This window comes from Cibotium barometz, chromosome 29 (assembly GCF_041138505.1).
Source record: "Cibotium barometz isolate CiBa-2024 chromosome 29, ASM4113850v1, whole genome shotgun sequence".
Lineage (NCBI taxonomy): Eukaryota > Viridiplantae > Streptophyta > Polypodiopsida > Cyatheales > Cibotiaceae > Cibotium > Cibotium barometz.
This window is the reverse complement of record NC_141074.1, coordinates 39,774,728-39,792,930: the sequence shown is the minus strand read 5'-3', so window position 1 is coordinate 39,792,930 and position 18,203 is coordinate 39,774,728. Positions and strand designations below refer to the sequence as shown.

The following is an 18,203-nucleotide window of genomic DNA, read 5'->3' as shown; positions in this document are numbered from 1 at the left end:
TTTCATTTCCTCTTCCCCCTTTGTGTTGGCTACTACATCCTTATCGGGAGCTTTTCGGGAGGCATTGGCAAACGAACTCCGATTGAGGAGCTTTCTTTGTGGGAGCAGAGCTTAAGGACAACTATACTGTTCTTAGGACAAAAAAAATTTAGACTAAAAACACATTTCGGGCGTGTCTGGACCTCCATTTTTTAGTTCGCATACGTTCACGCGCAATGTACGGGTAAGTTTTGATTCTGTGCATAATTTTTGGTGTTGCAGAAAGGGCAATTAGTTGTGCAAACATTGTGTGTACTACAAAGAGGTCTTACAGGTGCTTTTGGGTGTATGTATGCAAGTTGAGGTCACTGGTTATGACAGTTTGGTGTATGTATGCAAGTTGAGGTCACTGGTTATGACAGTTTGGGTGTAGCATAGTAACGCTGCAAAGAATATAGTAGTTTGTGCAGGTTAAAACAAAAGTGTTGTTTTTGGTGAGTTTGTGTTGCAGAGACAAGATGTCATATGATGGAATTAACCAAATTGTTGCAGAGAAGCTTGACAAGAACAACTTCCATGCTAGATTGACAAATTTTTAGATGGGAAAAGGCTATTGGGACTACATTGAAGGTGAACATGAGGAGGCACCAGAGATACTGGAGATTAATCCAACTTCTGCAGATATAAAAGAATACAAGGATTGGAATCAAAGAACAAGGAAAGTCATGTATTAGCTTTCTATTAGCATACATGACACCATGATTGGGCATATACAGGATGCCAAGTCACAGGAGGCATGGGACACCTTGGTGAAGCTGTATGAAACTAACACCAAGGCATGAAAGATTCAGTTGAAGAATAGAATCTCTTTGCGAAGATATGTCAGTGCCAGCTACCAAACTCGCCAGTGATGTAAATGCCGAATGATCATGCAGGCATCTCGTGAGTGTTAGCTCATGTTGAGCTTGACATCTTAACACCCCTCAATGTCTGCCCGAAGACAGATTATGTTCTTGGCCCAATGCCAAGTCGATGAAGATGCCAAGTGAGCTGATCTTTCCTTAGAGCCTTGGTGAAGATGTCGGCACAGTTTGGGTCCGTAGAACAGTACTCCAGCTCCATTATCTCGTCCTTAATTAGCTCACACACATAATGATATTGAATCTCAATGTGCTTTGTTCGAGCATAAAACACAAGGTTCTTGGTAATAACCATGTAACTTTAGCTATCGCACTTTTCAAGGTTGTAGCCCCACTAATCTAAACTGCCATGTCCACTAATATCCTCCTTAACCATACTATGTCACAAGCAACAAAACAAGTTGCCTTGTACTCAGTTTCTGTAGAAGAGAGTGCCACTATAGGAGGTTGCTGTTGATCCAAGAGAAAACACTAGAGCCAAGCGAAAAACAATATCTAGAAACCGATTTCTTAGAATCACAATCTCTTGCCCAATCTGAATCACAATAACCTATAAGAGTGTCACTTGCATTGTAAGTAATACCGTACTCAAGAGTACCTCTGATGTACCTAAGTACTCGTATCCCTTACTTCCAATGACTCTCTTGTGGCTTGTTGAAAACCTTACTCAAAGGACCAACTATGAAGCTGATATTAAATGCAGACATGGGTTTTTGTCAACTCATCATCTAGGCTTTGCAAATCAAGAAGGAAGAGCGTGATGAAGAGACAGAAGAGTCAACACACTTGTACGAGCAAGTAAGAGGATGGATAAGGAGCTATGGGCTCCCATGGCCGACCATAAAGAGTTGTAATAGAAGTGTAATATAACATAATTGTATCTATTGTTAGTGAGAAAAATTAAACTCCCCACCAGCTTCCTATACTTCTTGATGTCTACTAATGGTGAAGAATCTTCTGCAAAAAGCTTCACATTCACTTCCATAGATGTTGACACAAGTTTGTAGTCAGTCATCCCAAATCCTATGAGAATCTCCCAAGCATACTTCTGGTGTGATATAAAGATCTTACTTGACTCCTGCCAGACAAACAAAAATGCATAAGATCCAAGTCTGTCATCTCAAACTCACGACTCAACATATCCATTTTTTGGATCATTTCTTCATTACCACCTGTGATGTTTAAGTCATCTATATATAGGATAACCAAAGCAATCTTGCCATGCCTTTTTAAAACATTACAAGTTAGCATAATAAGCACTTCTATAGTTAACCCAAACTTTTTGAAAAATTTGTCTATAATATGATATCATGCCCTTGGAGCTTTTTTCATCCCATACAATGCCTTCTTTAGCCTGCAAACTTTGTTTTCTGATCCGGGCACATCCCAAAACTGGTGACTGAGGTACATATACCTCCTCCTTTTGAGATGTCCGTTTAGAAATGTTGATTTGACATCCATGTGCCACTGTTTATGCCCTCCACTTGTCAAAATCCTTGTGTAACCAACCTAGCTTCGTATTTTTCAAGTGAGTCATCAGCCTTATACTTAGCTTTCCAAACCCATTTGGTACCAATTACCTTTTTCTTTGTTGGTCGATCAACTAGCTCCTCCCATGTGTTGTTCTTTATACGATACTGTCATACTTAGACTGCATCGTGGCTTTCCACTTTGGATGTGCTAAGGCTTCGTCTAAGGTGGTTGACTCTTTCACCTCAACCACCATCAAGGCCATGTTGACAATGAGATTAGATGCTCTTCTATGCTCCTCTATTCTCCTTGATCTATGTGGTCCATCTGCTGAAGATCCTAACATCTTAGGTATTGGGTTACGCTTATCAAAGAGCTGTTATACCCACTTTGGATATGCTCCTCTATTCTCCTTGATCTATGTGGTCCATCTGCTGAAGATCCTAACATCTTAGGTATTGGGTTACACTTATCAAAGAGCTGTTATACCCACTTTGGAAGTGGCTTTTCATGTGGTGTAGCAGGCTGGAGTGATGTGTAAGAGTCTTCATCCTCTGAAAACTCCTCCTCCTTGTTGAGAGGAAATCTAGGTGGCCAGTTATTTCTTGAGCTGATGATAGAGTGGATGGACCTGTCGCCTCCACTGAGTGTGGCTGCTCCACAAACACCACATCTCGAGTGGTGATTATCTTCTTTAACTCTAGATTATAGAGTCCATAAGCTTCATTGTATCCAAGAAAGATGCACTTCTTGCTTTGGCATCAAGCTTCTTCCTAGATGCATTTGGTATATGCACATAACATTCATAGCCAAATGTTATGAAATGAGACACTGAATGTTTCTTACTAGAGTAGGCCTCTTGTGGTGAGATACCCTTAAGCGCCTTTGTGTAGCTTCGATTGAGGATGTAAACTGTTGTGCTTACTGCTTTAGCTTAGAAAGTGTCTTGTAACCTTTTCCTTTTAGCATGCATCGAGCCATCTCCACGATGATCCGATTATGACGTTCTACAAACCTAAATAGCACATGTTTGATAAAAAAAGAATTTAGGTAGAAATGTTTGAAGAATAAAATAGTATTGTAAAGAGATAACCATAAGACCAACAAGGAAGGGAGTTACGTGGAGTACATGAAAATGGCTAACAATACAGCTTTAAAAATCAATACTCATAGTAATATTGTAGAGAGGCACAGAACCATGAAGGAAGGACATTGCTTGGAGTACATGAAAGTACCGTAAACCCACGAAGCATTATGTAGTGATTAGAAAAAAATTATCGCATTGTTCCCATAGCAAAAACAAAAGCATAATGGCCGTCAAGAATTTGTGTAAAGAGTGCACACAATTCACTCTATTAGCTATTGTTTAAATCCCATTCTCTCCACATGTGGGCAACTTAGAAAATCAGTTGCTCCCTTCGAATGTGTACTACCTACTAAGGGGCTTTACACACTTTGGGTTCCCTTGAGTCATTTGGAAAAAGTGAAAAAAATCTCAAAGATTGGGAGACGACCCCCCTCCCCCCGCCTCCCCTGCCTCCCTCCCTCCCTCCCTCCCTCCCGCTCAAGCTCATAGATGGGGAGGGGAGTTTCCCATGTCCGTCTTCTTACCCACCCAAACTTCACCATGGTTTTCCTCTTCATGTTTGTAAATTTGTCTTAGGAAACTTGGACCTCGCTAGATCATCCTCCGCTATCGCGATGTCTGCCCCACTACAAGTGCAATCAAGAATCATCTAATTATGAGAGTTGGTGTAAAAGTAAGAAGCGAGGGCTCTAAAAAGCATGCCGTGGGTGCTAAGGGCACCTTAATTTTAAGACTGATACACCAAAAGCTAGAGGTTGGGTGTGCACTCTCTGTGTGTGTACAGGGGTAGCTCTGCGAGAGAGGGGAGTTTTGTCACGCCAAAAATGATCTACTCTAACCTACCATCATGATTAGTGAACGCGATCACCTCATCAGAAGGCAGGACCGTCACCACCACCACCACCAGTTTGATCGATTTCACCCTAACCCTAACTCTAACCTTCTCCTGAAGCATTATGGCTTCATCAATTGGGCATACGCCGGCGAGCCTACTCCTATCCTTCCTCTTCAGCCGCAGTTTCTTCAGCAGAAAGATTGGGTTTTCACCCTAGCATCACCACCACCACCATCATCATCATCATCTGCACCAGCAGAAGCAAGAGGAGGGCGCAGGTTCAGGCCTAGGGTTTGCGAAGACCATCTTACCACCACAGCAGCAGCAGGAGGAGTAGAAGAAGCAGCTCTGGTCGCCATGAGAGACCCCTCCAACCGTACCAAGGTTGTTGTACGGCACCTGCCACCTGCCTTATCACAATCTGCTTTCATGGAACAGATTGAATCGCGTTTCTCCGGCTCTATCAACCTGGTCACCTTCTATCCAGGAAAATCGAGGTAAATTGCCTCAGATTTTTAAGTCTTGTGGATTTTTGTGTACTATCTACCCACACATATTTTTTTATGATCCTCTACAACTTTGAGCAGGTTTCTGTTTAGCATCTAATCATTAATGCATCCTGAAGTAATCTCCTCTATATGATTTCTCCTTGCTTATTATGAGATACATACTGCCAATTTTTTTTTCCTCCACTTATGAAAAGAAAAGAATTTAAGGGCAGGCTAGCCGGGTTTCCCACAAGGTGGCATCGGAGCGTTCATATATCGGTTGAGTTTGGACGTACGACTAGCAAATGCATTTGTTGAAAAGGCATCATCATCAATTTTGCAATTAGTGATTGAAATCATTATCATCAAGTATGATTACTAAAGATTCCCCCCTTGGCTGTCTTATGGCATGAAAAATACAGCCATTTTGTATCATACCAGGTGATGTTCTTTTCCAAGGACCAAACAGACATTTACATGAAGTTGCGAGTGTTGGTGTTTATACTTTCTTCATGTTGAAAGCGCCATGAATAGCATGCGAGTCAGGAGCCCTACCAGAGGCAGGGCTGCCTGGCCAAGCCCACCAGCCCTAGGTGCCCTGGTCTGGAACCTAAGCTGGGTTTGGACCACGTGGAGGTGTGTCACATTGTGGAAGATGTACAATGCGCTTTGAGTATGTGTGTATTTCACAAAGGCTGGCCATGATTTAAGCCTTAGCCGCTCCCCTGCAAACACACCCCCTCCCCCAAAAAAAGCCTTGTAAGATATCTCAACATGTGTAGAAAAGGGTAAAAGGTGGCAGTTTGCTTGTTGCACTTTGTGATATCACGAAACTGTGAGAATATGTGAATATGAAGTGGAAGCAAGTAGAGATCAAAACAAGAGAAAGTAGACAGCCAAGATTTGAAATGTATTGAATGAATTATGAATGAACAATGTCCATGCTTGTATACATATATGTAGAGTAGGGTATCTTGGAATGGTAGGTCCCATTGTAAATCATATGGAGCCTTCACATGAGAGCTAGAATCACTCTTTTGAGGGCCTTTGTATTGGCAATTATGAGCATATTTCTCCTCATATCTCGGCCAACATGATAGCCTCCTTAAGAGAAAGAGGCCTTTGAGCATTCACATCGGCACCAATGCTAGGCTTCAAGCCCTTGATGTAATTGATCAGTTGGTACTTACCCCTTCTACATGCAAGGCAAGCTTGAGAAACCGGTGTGAGTACTCCTTTACACTAGTCCCTTTTTGTTTCAAATCATTCCAAGTACCAATGACCTTATTGTTGTGCAATTGAGATGTAAAAGTCTCCCTCATTTCGTCTTTAAAGGCTGTCCAAGTAGTAACCTCATAACCATGAGAAAAAATATGTCTCCACCAAGTTTGAGCATATCTTCAAGGTGAAGAGTGGCAAAATAGACTTTGGCCCTTTAATTCCTTGGATTGAGCTGAAAATACATGTCCATTTTGTTGACCCATTCTTCAAACTCCTCTTGCGGAATTGCTCTCTCCTTTGAATTTTGTGAGAACTACTTTGTCTTTGACCCCGTGGAAATTAATCCCTCCCTTCATTAGTATTATCCAAATGCATCCTTGTAGGTGGTCTTCTATCATTCTGAGTGCTATCCATGCATGTCAAATTATAGGTCACATGTTTCCCTTTGTCTTGATTCCGTAATGAAGAAGACAAACATTGATAATGATTTTCTCCCATGGACAATAATGGTGGTGGATGATTCTCCTTATTAGCATGACCACCCTCATTTGTATTACCAATCGAAATGCCCATGGATTGCCTTGATTGAAATGCTGTTTCTTCATACACTCTTGAAGAAGAACTCACTCCTTGTGTACCATGCATTGGATTTACATGACGAGTCGCACCAAAAGATGATTTGCCACCATGATGCATGTCTTCACCCTTGAGCTCATTTCTAAGGGAAGACATTCCACTCACCATTCCTTCAGTCAGCTTTTCTTGTTTCTTGTTGAAACTATCCATCATGCCTTCCATCATAGAAAGTTTCATCATTATTATTGACTGCATCTCCATGCTCATTGGAGGGTTTGTGCTAGTCATCCCCGCATGGGTATCCACATTCTCATCCATCTCATGCATTTGATCCATAGTATCGTGACTACTGTCACGCAAATGCACTTGAGCAACATTCTCTTCATCAATTGCATCCATATTGTCATGCTCAATATTGGCATCTTGCAATACTTCCAAAAACTTATTTGATCTTCCCCTTGGCATAGCTGAAAACCTATTATGAGTGGTTAAACACCATAACAATGTCAGATTTAGGATTTTTTTTAGCTTGATGGAAAGCTTATGATCTCTACTTTCCCAATATATAGGACGTTTCACTTCAATCCAAGGTTTGGGTTCAAGAGTTTGTCACAGCCAGTAGATTCCCAACAAGTGATCCAACGAAGATGGTCTATAGCTCGATGTGAAGCTCTTGAGGAGTACTTGTCAAAATACGCAGCGGAGATGATAACCAAATCTGAGACCACAAGAGCAAGTAGAGTGCAGAAAAATAGATAGGACAAGAGAAGGAGAGAGATAGGCATGTAACTCTTTTCTATACACAAGATCTCGCAATGAAAAGATGATACAATGATGTGGGGGCAATGGGGCCATTTTATACGGCCCCATATATGCAGCCGGCCAATGGAGAAATAGGCCGCCAGCCTCACGACTGGGTCCCTCCAATCGGCCAGCCAAAAAATCCTCCACGATCCCAACCGAAAAAGTCGGCCAGCTCCATGTGCATATGAGTGCAGTCGGCCAGCTTCTGTGTGATCCTGCCAGCATAGGGCAGCCACCCACACCATGGAAAAATGGGAAAAAAATACAGGGAGTGAGGAAAAATGAGAAAACACCTGTACAGGGCGGGCACACCCACAACAAAGGCCGTGGTGTCTGATAAAGATAGGAGATGACTTCTAACACCCCCTCTCAGCTGCTGGCTGGGAAATCAATCCTAGGGAGCTGGAGTGCCGCCTGAGCATAGCGTGGGGTAGAGACTTCGTGAAGAGGTCCGCCGCATTGTGTTCCGTCGAACAATTAAGTAGCAAGATGTCACTAGCCAAGATCTTCTCACGTACAATGTCACCAATCGGCAGACCATTTGTTCCATCTCCAGATTTGTGTCTCGTTCACTTGAGGCCAGGCCGGTGTCTCATGTGAAGAGGCCAGTATTTTTGCTTGACATGGACGGGAGCCATACTAGTGCCACCCGTGTGTTAGCAGGATGGTGTCGTATGGACGGGCCAGACTTGTGCCACCTGTGTATGACCTGGACTGTTTTCTATCTATGGGATTGTCACGCCATGGAAGAGCCAGTATTCGTGCCGTGTCGTCCCTATGGGACTGTCACTCCATAGGAAGGCTCGTGCCTGGAATTGTGTTTTACCTATGGGACTGTCACTCCATAGGAAGACCAGGATTTATGTTTTATGTCCGAGAGAGATTTTGTACTTGTTCCATGAACGAGAGATATGTCCATGATACTATTTGGACATGCACTCATGTTTTTGCATGTTTGAAACTATTTTCGCATGACTTGTATTTTTGTGTTTGCCTGTTTGACGTGTCACTTACTGAGCGGGGATGCGTGCCAGTGAGTCGTGAAGTTTGCTCTGTCTTCTAACGAGTTTTGTTGCATGTGAACAGGTGGTAAGTGTATTGCACTTGTTGGTTTAATAGTTTATTTCTAACCTTTCATTTTGTAAGGTTCTAAGTTCGCATTCACTTAAAAGTAGGCACCCATTATGGGCACCCATTATGGACACCCACATATGGGCCAAGGTGGGGAGCCACACTTAGCCCCTTAAGTGTGTGTGTGGGGTGGGTGCATGGTCACCTACCCACACCACACTTTGAAGCTGGCCACCCCCATGCAAACGTGGGGAGCCGGCCAGCTGTGGTGGTTTAACTCCTCTCCAACCTCTACAAAAGGAAGCACCACGACCACCTCAAAGAGACACATGATCGTGCGCCTGTTCTCCAGCCAGCTGCGCTCCTGCTCCTCTCAAGCGATTGCACCACCAGGCGGCTGGCTGCCACCTCCAGCATACAGGCTGCGCTGCTTTCTCCACAGGCGACCGTGTGACCAACACCAGCAGGTTGCACTGCCTCTTGTAGGCGGTTGTGTGCCCACCTCCAGTAGACGACTGCACCTGCTTCACCTTCATAACAAGGCTATGCTGCCTCCCCTTTGCAGGCGGCTGTGTGACCAACTCCAGCGGCTGCTTCTGTCCTGCAGACGACTGAGGCACCCCAGAGGCGGCTATCTCAAATCCCCCGGCGGCTGTGCTCTGCATACAGGTGGCTCCTTCTCCATCTCCAACAGGTTGCGTTTCACCTCTTGCAGGCTCTTGCAGGGTGCGCTCCATCTTGAGCAGGCAGTGCCTCTCACAGCAGGCTGCCTCCTCGTATAGTGGCTGCTCGTCCACGACTCTTTAGGTTGCGCCACTTTCTCCTCTTCAGACTGGTGGCTGTGCTCTGCGGCTAGGCGGCTCCACCTCCAATGGACGGCTGCGCCTACTCCTCCTCCTCCTCGACAGGCAGCTGCGCCTGGTGTCCTACTCAAGTAGCTACACACAGACACCACGGGTATTGGTCTTCCATCTGCGAGCTACAAGTAAGTGAATTCAGATTTAAGTAAAGAACTTTGTTGTAAATCTGATAAAGGATCTTCTCTACGGCTAACCCGTTCGGTGCCAGGTAGTCCAAGCTTTTGGAGAACCACGGTCCAAAGGTGCTGAGATCGGGAGAGCCAGGCGTTAGTACGGGAGCGCCTGTTTGTGCGTGGTCCTGGAACACCAATGGGGCGCTCTCCGCGGAGTCCAGTGAAGGCACAGGACCGTAGAGACTAGACCACTCAAGTGGTCGCTCTCCTTTGAATATCTACTTTGAGCTTTTTGTTTGGTACTGTATTCATTTGTACATGGACATCATCTGGTTCATTGAACCCATGGAGCATTGTATTTGTTAAATACTCCCAATGATATATCATATATTGAGGGGGGGGGGGGGGGCGGCCCGTTCCGGCCCTAGTGCTGGTGTCCATCTATTTCATTTCAATTTCAGTTGTTATTAAGTTGTCCATTTCAAATTGTGATATTAAGTTGTGCTATTACACGTGTGGGTGTCCAACGGAGTCTATTCCCACTTGACGGGATCGGTCCACATGTTCTACATGAGGATTTTCTTGTGTAGGGGCTGGCTGATCTGAATCCCCCCTAATTGCAATGGGTAAAAGTCCATCAAACATGTCCTGTATGCCTGTATCATTGCTTTTATACAAGCTGTACATGGGCTGTTCTGAATTTTCAGCAAATACCACATCTCTACTGACAAAAATCCTTCGTGTAGTTGGATTATAAAGATCCTTTGCTTTCATTGCTGTAGCCCACAAAAATGTATTTAATTGTTTTGTCATCTAGCTTTGTTCGGAGTTGTTCTGGCACATGTGCATATGCCAAACACCCAAATGTACGCATATAATCCACTGCTGGCTTTCGGCTATACCAAGCCTCAAATGGTGTTATGGTTTTCAAAGCTTTTGTTGGACACCTGTTCAACACATGAGTTGCACACATTATAAAAATTTGTGAGGCAACTTTTGTGCTTTCACCATGCATCTTGTCATCTCCATGAGAGATCTATTTTTCCTTTCAGCTACACCATTCTGCTACGGTGTATAAGGCACAGTACATTGGTGTTTGATGCCCTTTTGAAGCATATAATCCTTGAATGCATTTGACATGTATTCTCCACCTCTATCTGAGCGGAGTGTTTGGACTTTACATCCACACATATTTTCAGCCATTGCGACAAAGTGTCGAAAGCATGTAAACACATCTGCTTTTGCTTTCAAGGGGTAAGCCCAAGCAAACCTGGAGTAGTCATCAATGAATGTGACGAAGTAAAGATGCCCCCCTATGGATGGTGTCCGCATTGGACCACATACATCACTATGTATGAGCTGTAATTTACTTTCAGCTCTAACAGCTCCATCTTTGGGAAATGGTTTTCGTTGCATCTTTCCCAAAATACACCCCTCACATACATGTCTTGGTGGAGACTCAAGAGGCGGCATATTATCAACCATATGATGCTTCTGCAAAAGCATCAAACTCTGAAAATTTACATGCCCAAAACGAGCATGCCATAGCTCTGCATCATGCATAGCAGGAGTGTGGGCAGCCACTGTATTTGCATCATAAGTGCGCTTGTCATAGCTGTCCAGCTTATACAAGCCTTTGTATCGTGTTCCAGAAGTGACTATTTCATAACCCTTTGATGGGTCTTTTACCAAACACTTCCCATCTTCAAATTCAACCTTTAAACCTTGGTCGTTTATGGCTGAGACGGAGAGCAGATTTTTCTTTATCCCTGGAACATACAATACATTTTTCATACATATATTGGCATCATTGGCTGCAATAAGTATGACATTACCAATTCCCTTTATTGGATATGTGGTATGATCTGCACATGATACAGTGCGGCCATTTGAAGCATAAACCAAGTGCTGAAATACATCTTTGCATGAAGTGATGTGGCTCGAAGCACCACTATCAAAATACCATGATGCATTGTGTCTGTCAGATGCAATGCAAGACATATCAGTGTCTGAAGCACTTGGTGTGTCACTAGTGCATGTGACCAAAAAAGTGCTCTCTTCCTGCATTACATTAGCTGATTGCTGTGCTTGGTCATCAGAAGAGTGTGCTACTGCATTGCCTGCTTCTTTCCTTTTCTCTTTTGCAATCCGCTTCCTACATTCACTGATGTAGTGTCCAAGCTTATGGCAGTAGTGACATTTGCCCTTCTTTTTGGGCTTGTTTGCATCCCCTTTGTTAGACTTTTCACCACTAGAAGAGGGCTGTCCATGACTAGCCTTGCTAGACTGTTGTCCCCCATGCCTAAAGCTCTTTGCTTTACCCTTATCCTTGGCTGTAAATGCCTTTTCTCCACCACGGTTGCTCGATAAGTTTGCTCTTCCTGCAAGAGTAAACCCACGAGCTCTTCAAAAGTGACGGGATCACCACCTCCTCTCATTGAGAGGTTGAGAGAGAGGTGAAAACCCAAGTAGGAAGGCGGTAAAGAATGAAGAGTGTTGGTGACCATCTGTCTGTCTGGGATAACCTCATCAATGTTGAGCAATTGTTCCTGCAAATCTTTCACTTCGGCGAGATGATCTGCCATGGAGTCACCCTCATCCATAGAAAGAAGATCCAATTGCCTCTTCAAGTAGGCAACTCTTGCCTCGTTGCGTACCTGATACATTGCTTCCAATGTGTCCCATGCAAGCTTCGATGTCTTGCAAGAACGAATGTGCGGAATAATAGTCCTTTTCACTGAAAGGGCTATCAATGACATGGCCTGTGCATCTCTAGAGTCCCATCTCTTCTGCTCTTATGTGGGAGCAGGTTCTACATCAGGAGCTCTTTGAGCACCTCCCCTTTGAGGCGTGGCTGGCTGTATGGTAAGTGGGCGTGTGTCATCACCACACACGATGCCCCAAAGCCCTTTGGCTACCAGCAAATTACGGATCATGAAACTCCAGAGGGAGTAGTTAGATCCATCCAGCTTGTCCTCCTGGGTGAGCACACCAAATACATCTGTAGCATTCTGTGCCATGTCAACAAAATATATCTGCAAGCAAACCAAGCACCTATGTGCACTGCCAGGCAACCAAATGTCCTGTGCAAATGTATGCCTGCAAACCAAAGCAAGTGTAAACCTACACCAAATTGTCCAATTACACACAATGTGTATACATACGTGACAAATCGCAGCTGTAATGGTCAATTACATGCTCCAATCTGAAAATCCCCAATTTTTATGCACTCCAATTGCTTCAATGTGCATCTAATTGGCCAATTTTCACGAAAGCCCCAAATTTTTGCATTTGAAAGAGGTTCAATTTGCTGATTTTGACCTCAATTTCGAAAACCCCCAAATTGCAATTTTTCAATTTGTCCTGAAATTGAGAAATCCCCCAAATTGCACCTGCAATTTTCCTTTCAATTTTACTTGCACAGAAGTGTCTGCAAAATCTGCATATTACCTGCACTAGAATGGTTGCAAAATCTGTGTTTGTATTTTGAAGAAAATGTGCAGGAAGAACACCTTTGGCAGCACGTGTGAGGAAGCAGGTGCTAGGCGGGGAGCACACAGTCGAGAGGCCTGCAGCTGTCGAGCTTCGGCGGACGGAGGCGGTGGCTGCTGTAGAGAAGGTACGAGCAGGGCGAGCACGGCGCTAGAGAGTGTAGACGGGCGTTGGAGGGAGCCAGCAGGCTGTCGGCAGGTGTCGGGCCAGTCATAGGCGGGCCCAGGTGCAGGTGTTGGGCCCCAGTCAGAGGCGTGCGAACAACAGACGGGCGCTGGGCGAGCGCGTAGGTTAGCGGGGGCCTGGAATCGTCGGCACAGGATGGCTGGCGGCCAGGCAGCAACATCGACGGCGCCAAGACGGAGCAGTGACGGAGACGCCGACCCGAACAGGACGGTTGTCGACGGGACAGCAATGGGCGACGTCAGGCAGAACGGAATGGAACGGCGAGGGCGTGGTCGAAGCTGGGTGACGGCGACGCAGGCCGGAACGGAACACCGACGTGGCTCTGGGAGGCCGGATGGGAGCGCTGACGGGTGGAGGCAACGATGTCGCCGCCGGCTGCAGAGGGCAGTGCCGCCCGCGAGCTGGGCGGCGGCGGTGGGCGAGCTGGGCGGCCGGACGGTGGAGCAACGACGGAATCCACGGACGGACGGCGACGAAAAAACACAGCGTCGACGGAATTTCGCAGTCTTTCTCCCAGCAGCAGACTTTCAGTCCCAGCTCCGAGCTCCCAGCTCTGATACCAATTGTTGGGTGTTGGACTCACACACTCACACACACAAACCTGCACATTAGGGTTAGGTGCAGGGCAGAGAAGCTCACACACAGAAATGAGAGAGAGAGAGAGAGAGCCAAAAGTGTGGTGTCCACAAAATGCAAGTCAACCCTTGCATGTGTGCCACATCCATATAATATAGAAGTACAAAATATTATATGTTAGAGTGTCCTTTCACACTTGATGTCCAAGGGGAAAAACCACATGGGAAAAAGTGCCCTTGGTTAAGCCCTGTTCACACATAGCACTACCATAAGTGAGCATATGCGAGCTACGCCCCAACCCTCCCCTCCCGTCTTCCCTCCTTCTGCTGCTCCTCGCCGTCGCGCACCCCCCTCCCCCCCCCCTTTCCCCGCCTCTCCTCCGCCTCTCTCCCCCGACTCCTTCCTCGCCTCCTCCCCCGCCTTCTCCCCCCGCCTTCTCCTCCCCCGCCTCCTTCCTCGCTTCCTCCCCCGCCATCCCTCCCCCCCCCCCCCCCCCCCCCCCCCCCCCCCGCCTCCTTCCTCGCTTCCTCCCCCGCCATCTCTCCCCCACCATTTCTCCCCCCCCCGCCTTCTCCTCCGCTTCGCGGCTCTTCCTCCCGCCTTCTCCCTCACCTCCCCCTCCGTCTCGCCCTTCCTCCCACCACTAGCTCCCCCGCCTCAGCCCCCCCCCCCCCCGCTCCGGCCCCGCTATCCTCTCACCTTCCGCCTCTCCGTTTCCTCGTAGGGCTTGTCCCTCCCGTTGGTGACCCCGGTCTCTGGCCTTTTCTCTCTGGAGGACTCCATGGAAGCCGCTCCGACTACCCCTGTCGATTCCGGTCTCCGTCTGGAGTTCACAGCTGCAGATCAGCAGTTGTTTGTTTCCACAGTATCCGCTCTTGAGGCCTCCTCCTTGGTCTGCAAGATAGTGGGTAGCCTTCCGATGCGGAGAGAGCTTCGCGACCTTCTGCAAGGCAGCCTCGTTGGCGTGCCTGCCAAGATCGTCAGCGTTGATTTTTTGGGACATGGCTACTACCAGGTGGATTTCGAGTCCCCCCCAGGCAGCTCAGACAGTGCTGGCTCGGAGCCCCATTGCCCTCCGCTCATCCCGGGCGTTCCTGGCGCGATGGACTCACGGTTTCGACCCCGCTTCTGACCCGCTAGTAGGCGCGACAGGTTTCCCCATCACTATCTGCTTTCCTGGACTCCGCAGGGAGTACTTGCCCCTCTTGTCATCCATTGGCAAGGCGTTCGGGCAGGTGGTGGAGACGCCTCAGACAGCGGCCTCAGTGATAGCTCGGGCAGCAGGACTCCCGGCCATTCGTGTTGTGGTTCCGTCACCGGAGTCCCTCCCGAAGACGATCCTCCTCCCTTGTCTTTCTGGAGGACATCTGATAGAGCGCGTGGAGTATTCGGGCCTCCCCGGCCAGTGCTACATCTGTCGGGAGATGGGCCACCTCGCACGCGCCTGTCCCCGCAAGGGGGTTCATCCTTCACGCTTTGCTGCCTCTGGACCCCCTTCAGGAGGCCCGAGGGGTGGCCATCCACCTCAGAGACCGGACATCCCTGGCTCGTCTCAGCAGGCGCCATCATCTGACGAGCAGGCCCCGGCGGAGGATGCCGCGCAGTCCCAGGAGGCTGGCGGATGGCATGAGGTTCGCCGTCGGAAATGCCTGGCCCGCAGGGACCGTCTCGCAGACGCTAGCAGGCAGCACAGGTTGGCGGACTGGCTGGCGGACAGGCGACCCCGGCTGGCGTCCAGGCACCTACCCGCACTTATGCTCCAGTCAGGGATAGGCGGCCAGCAGGTCCCACCCCGATGGACGAGGATTCAATCCCAGTGCCCGTTGAGGCCACCGGTGGAGCCCCCCACGTGGAGACCCCGCTCCCGCCTCCCCCCGCGGGGGGCCCCGCCCCCTCCATGGAGCAGATTCTTGAGGATCCCGGGCCGCACTCTGCGACCCCCGGCTCCTCTTCCCCTCACTCGGAGAGCACTCCTTCCTCCCCCCCCTCTCCCCCCCCCCCCCCCAGCCCCCCCCCTCCCGCCTCCCCCGGCGGCCCCCCCTGACCCCTCTCCTATGGCAGATGCCTCTCCATCCTCTCCTCGCTCTCCCCCCTCCTCTCCGCGAGCCACCATCCCTCCCTCGGCCTCTCCAGGATACTCCTCCAGACCACCCACTGCCCTGGGGTAGCGCAGCTGGGTAGGCTAGAGTTCAGTTCAGCGGCTGTTCCACCGCCACTCCGGGCCGGTGGAGATGGCGATCCTAGCTTGGCCCGCCACAGAGTTCTCTCCAGCCTCCCCTGGGGGGCCCCCGCGAGTGATGGGGCTCCCAGTGGATTACGGTTTTTTCAGGTGTCTCCAGCTGGATGCTGGCCCTTTCGAGACACTGGTCGCGCCCTTGCGAGTTTGCGTGGTGTGCCATCCCTCTCGTTCTCCTTCAGTGGTGAGCAGCATGGTGGCCTTCTCCTTTCCTCTCAGTGTTGCCCCAGACACAGCATGGGATTGCAACTCTGTAGAGGAAGTTTTGCGTGATCAGATATTGGAGTTTTCTCACCACTTCAGTGACTTGGGGCTCACGGACCTATTGCAGACCCGATTACACTCAGCCGGCATGAGCTTGTTTGGTATAGGAGATTGGCGGGCGGATCCGGTCCACACCTCAGTTGAGGCGGTGCTACTGATTCTCCTCCACGCCGCCCCGAGGGTGCAGCCTACCTTTAGATACATATATGCAGAGGATTGGTCTCACGCCTATGCCCTGGACAGGGCGAAGGCGGAGTGGGGCTGGACACAGAGACATGTCACCCTCTTTTTGGAGAGACTCCGCACCCGGACAGACAGTGACTATTCTCCCTCCAAGCCGGCGCCCAAGACTCACAGAGTGGAGGGCAGCTCATCTGGGCCGGCTGAGAGGGGTGAGCCAGTGGCGCGGCTGCTTCACTTGCCATAGCTCATCCATGAGGATCCTCTCATGGAACATCCAGGGTCTTGGTGGACCTCGCTGCTACATTGGTCGGGGCAGACTTCGCCAGGAGATCCAGAGGGCTCTCGTTGGAGGACTCATAGATATCCTTTTCATCCAAGAGCACCACCTTTCTGCCGGGCGTACCCGCACCTGCGGGAAGATCTTGCCAGGCAGGAGTCTCACTTTTTGGTCACTGGCATATGGCTCCCAGGGGAACCAGGGTGGAGTATGCATCTCAGTCAGCGAGCAGCTTCTATCCGAGGTTGTGGATTCGGGCACTCTGGTCCAAGGTCGAGCGCAGTGGATCATCCTTCGGGTTGGGGAAGACCGCATTGGCTTCCTCAACTTCTACGCCCCTAATGGGGCGACCGGGAGAGCTGAGTTCTGGAGCACCATTAGGCAGTCCCTCCCCATGGTAGACCATTGGTGCCTAGGGGGGGATTGCAACATGCTGGAGGATGCAGAGGACAGGATGGGGGGCAGCCAGGAGACCATTCATGGGCCGGAGCTCGCTGCCTGGGAGGAACTAGTGCTACAGGTGAGAGGCCAGGATCCGTGGACCCTCTCGGAGTTTGGCAGGTTGCAGGGGAGTTTATCTTTCTCGCGCTCGGATAGACGGGCCACAGGAGTTAACCTTTCCCGCATCGACAGGTTTTACATTGATGAGTGGGCTTGCGATAGAGGTGGCATTGTGGGAATACTTGCAGGCTCCTCGTTTTCAGACCACTTTCCAGTGCTTCTCCAGATCGATGACCCTACGAGAGGAGAGCGAGGCCAGAGCGTCCGGATTCCAGATTGTCTCATAGAGGAGCCCGAGATTGCGACCAGAGTTGAGCAGGTCTGGCAGGAGCTTCAGTTCAGGAGAGGATCGGCAGCCAGCGATCTTGACAGGGGTTTGCAGGAGATCAGTAGGATGCTCAGACAGGCTGCCCTGGACCGTCTGGAGGCTTTCAGAGAGCAGGAGAGGAGCCTGCGGAGGAGTCTAGCTTCCCTTCAGAGACTTCAGGAGAGGGAGCCGACGAGCCCTTGGATTTCAGAGCAGATGGAGTCAGCTCGCACAGAGATCAGATCCATCGAGGAGAGGAGGGTGGAGTTCCGATTCCATGCTCGGGCTTCCTTTTGGACACAGGCTGGAGACAGAGTGACTCGAGATTTCTTTGAGGCGACAGGGCCTCGCTTCAGACGAGAGGGTCTCAGGCGTCTTCGGCAGGCTGATGGCCAGGTGGTGGTGGATCCCCCCAGGGTTCGGGCGATCGCCATAGATTTTTACAGGGATCTGCTCTCTGCTGAGCCAGCAGATGACAGGGTGAGAGAGGCTCGGGAGGCAGTCTGGAGCTTCACGAGACCGGTTGTGCCGGCTCATTTGCAGCACTCCCTTCTCTCCCCCTTCTCGGATACGGAACTGGAGGAGGCTCTTCAGGCACTTCCTCGGGGCAAATGCCCTGGTGAGGACGGTCTCTCAATGGCTTTCTTCCAGAGGTACTGGGGTCTCTTGCATAGGGGTTTCAGATTGGCATTCCAGGAGATCATGGAGTCGGGAGACATGCCGGACAGCATGGCAGAGGGGTTGATTCACTTGATCC

At 49.0% G+C, this 18,203-nt stretch overlaps 1 protein-coding gene across 7 annotated transcripts in view; it reads left to right on the top strand.

Annotated features, from left to right (window-relative positions):
• Positions 1-4,065: 4,065 nt before the first annotated feature.
• Positions 4,066-18,203, top strand: part of LOC147622170 (regulator of nonsense transcripts UPF3-like) — a 131,211-nt gene continuing 117,073 nt past the window's right edge. For 4 of the 7 annotated variants that reach the window (XM_086823274.1, XM_086823275.1, XM_086823270.1 and 1 more), the window contains exon 1: positions 4,121-4,788. In XM_086823274.1, coding sequence (XP_086679400.1) covers positions 4,304-4,788 — 485 coding nt within the window. In that variant the 5' untranslated portion in view covers positions 4,121-4,303. Of the gene's footprint in view, positions 4,789-18,203 lie in introns of all 7 variants that reach the window. The other 3 variants (XM_086823276.1, XM_086823277.1, XM_086823273.1) reach the window with 2 other exon arrangements.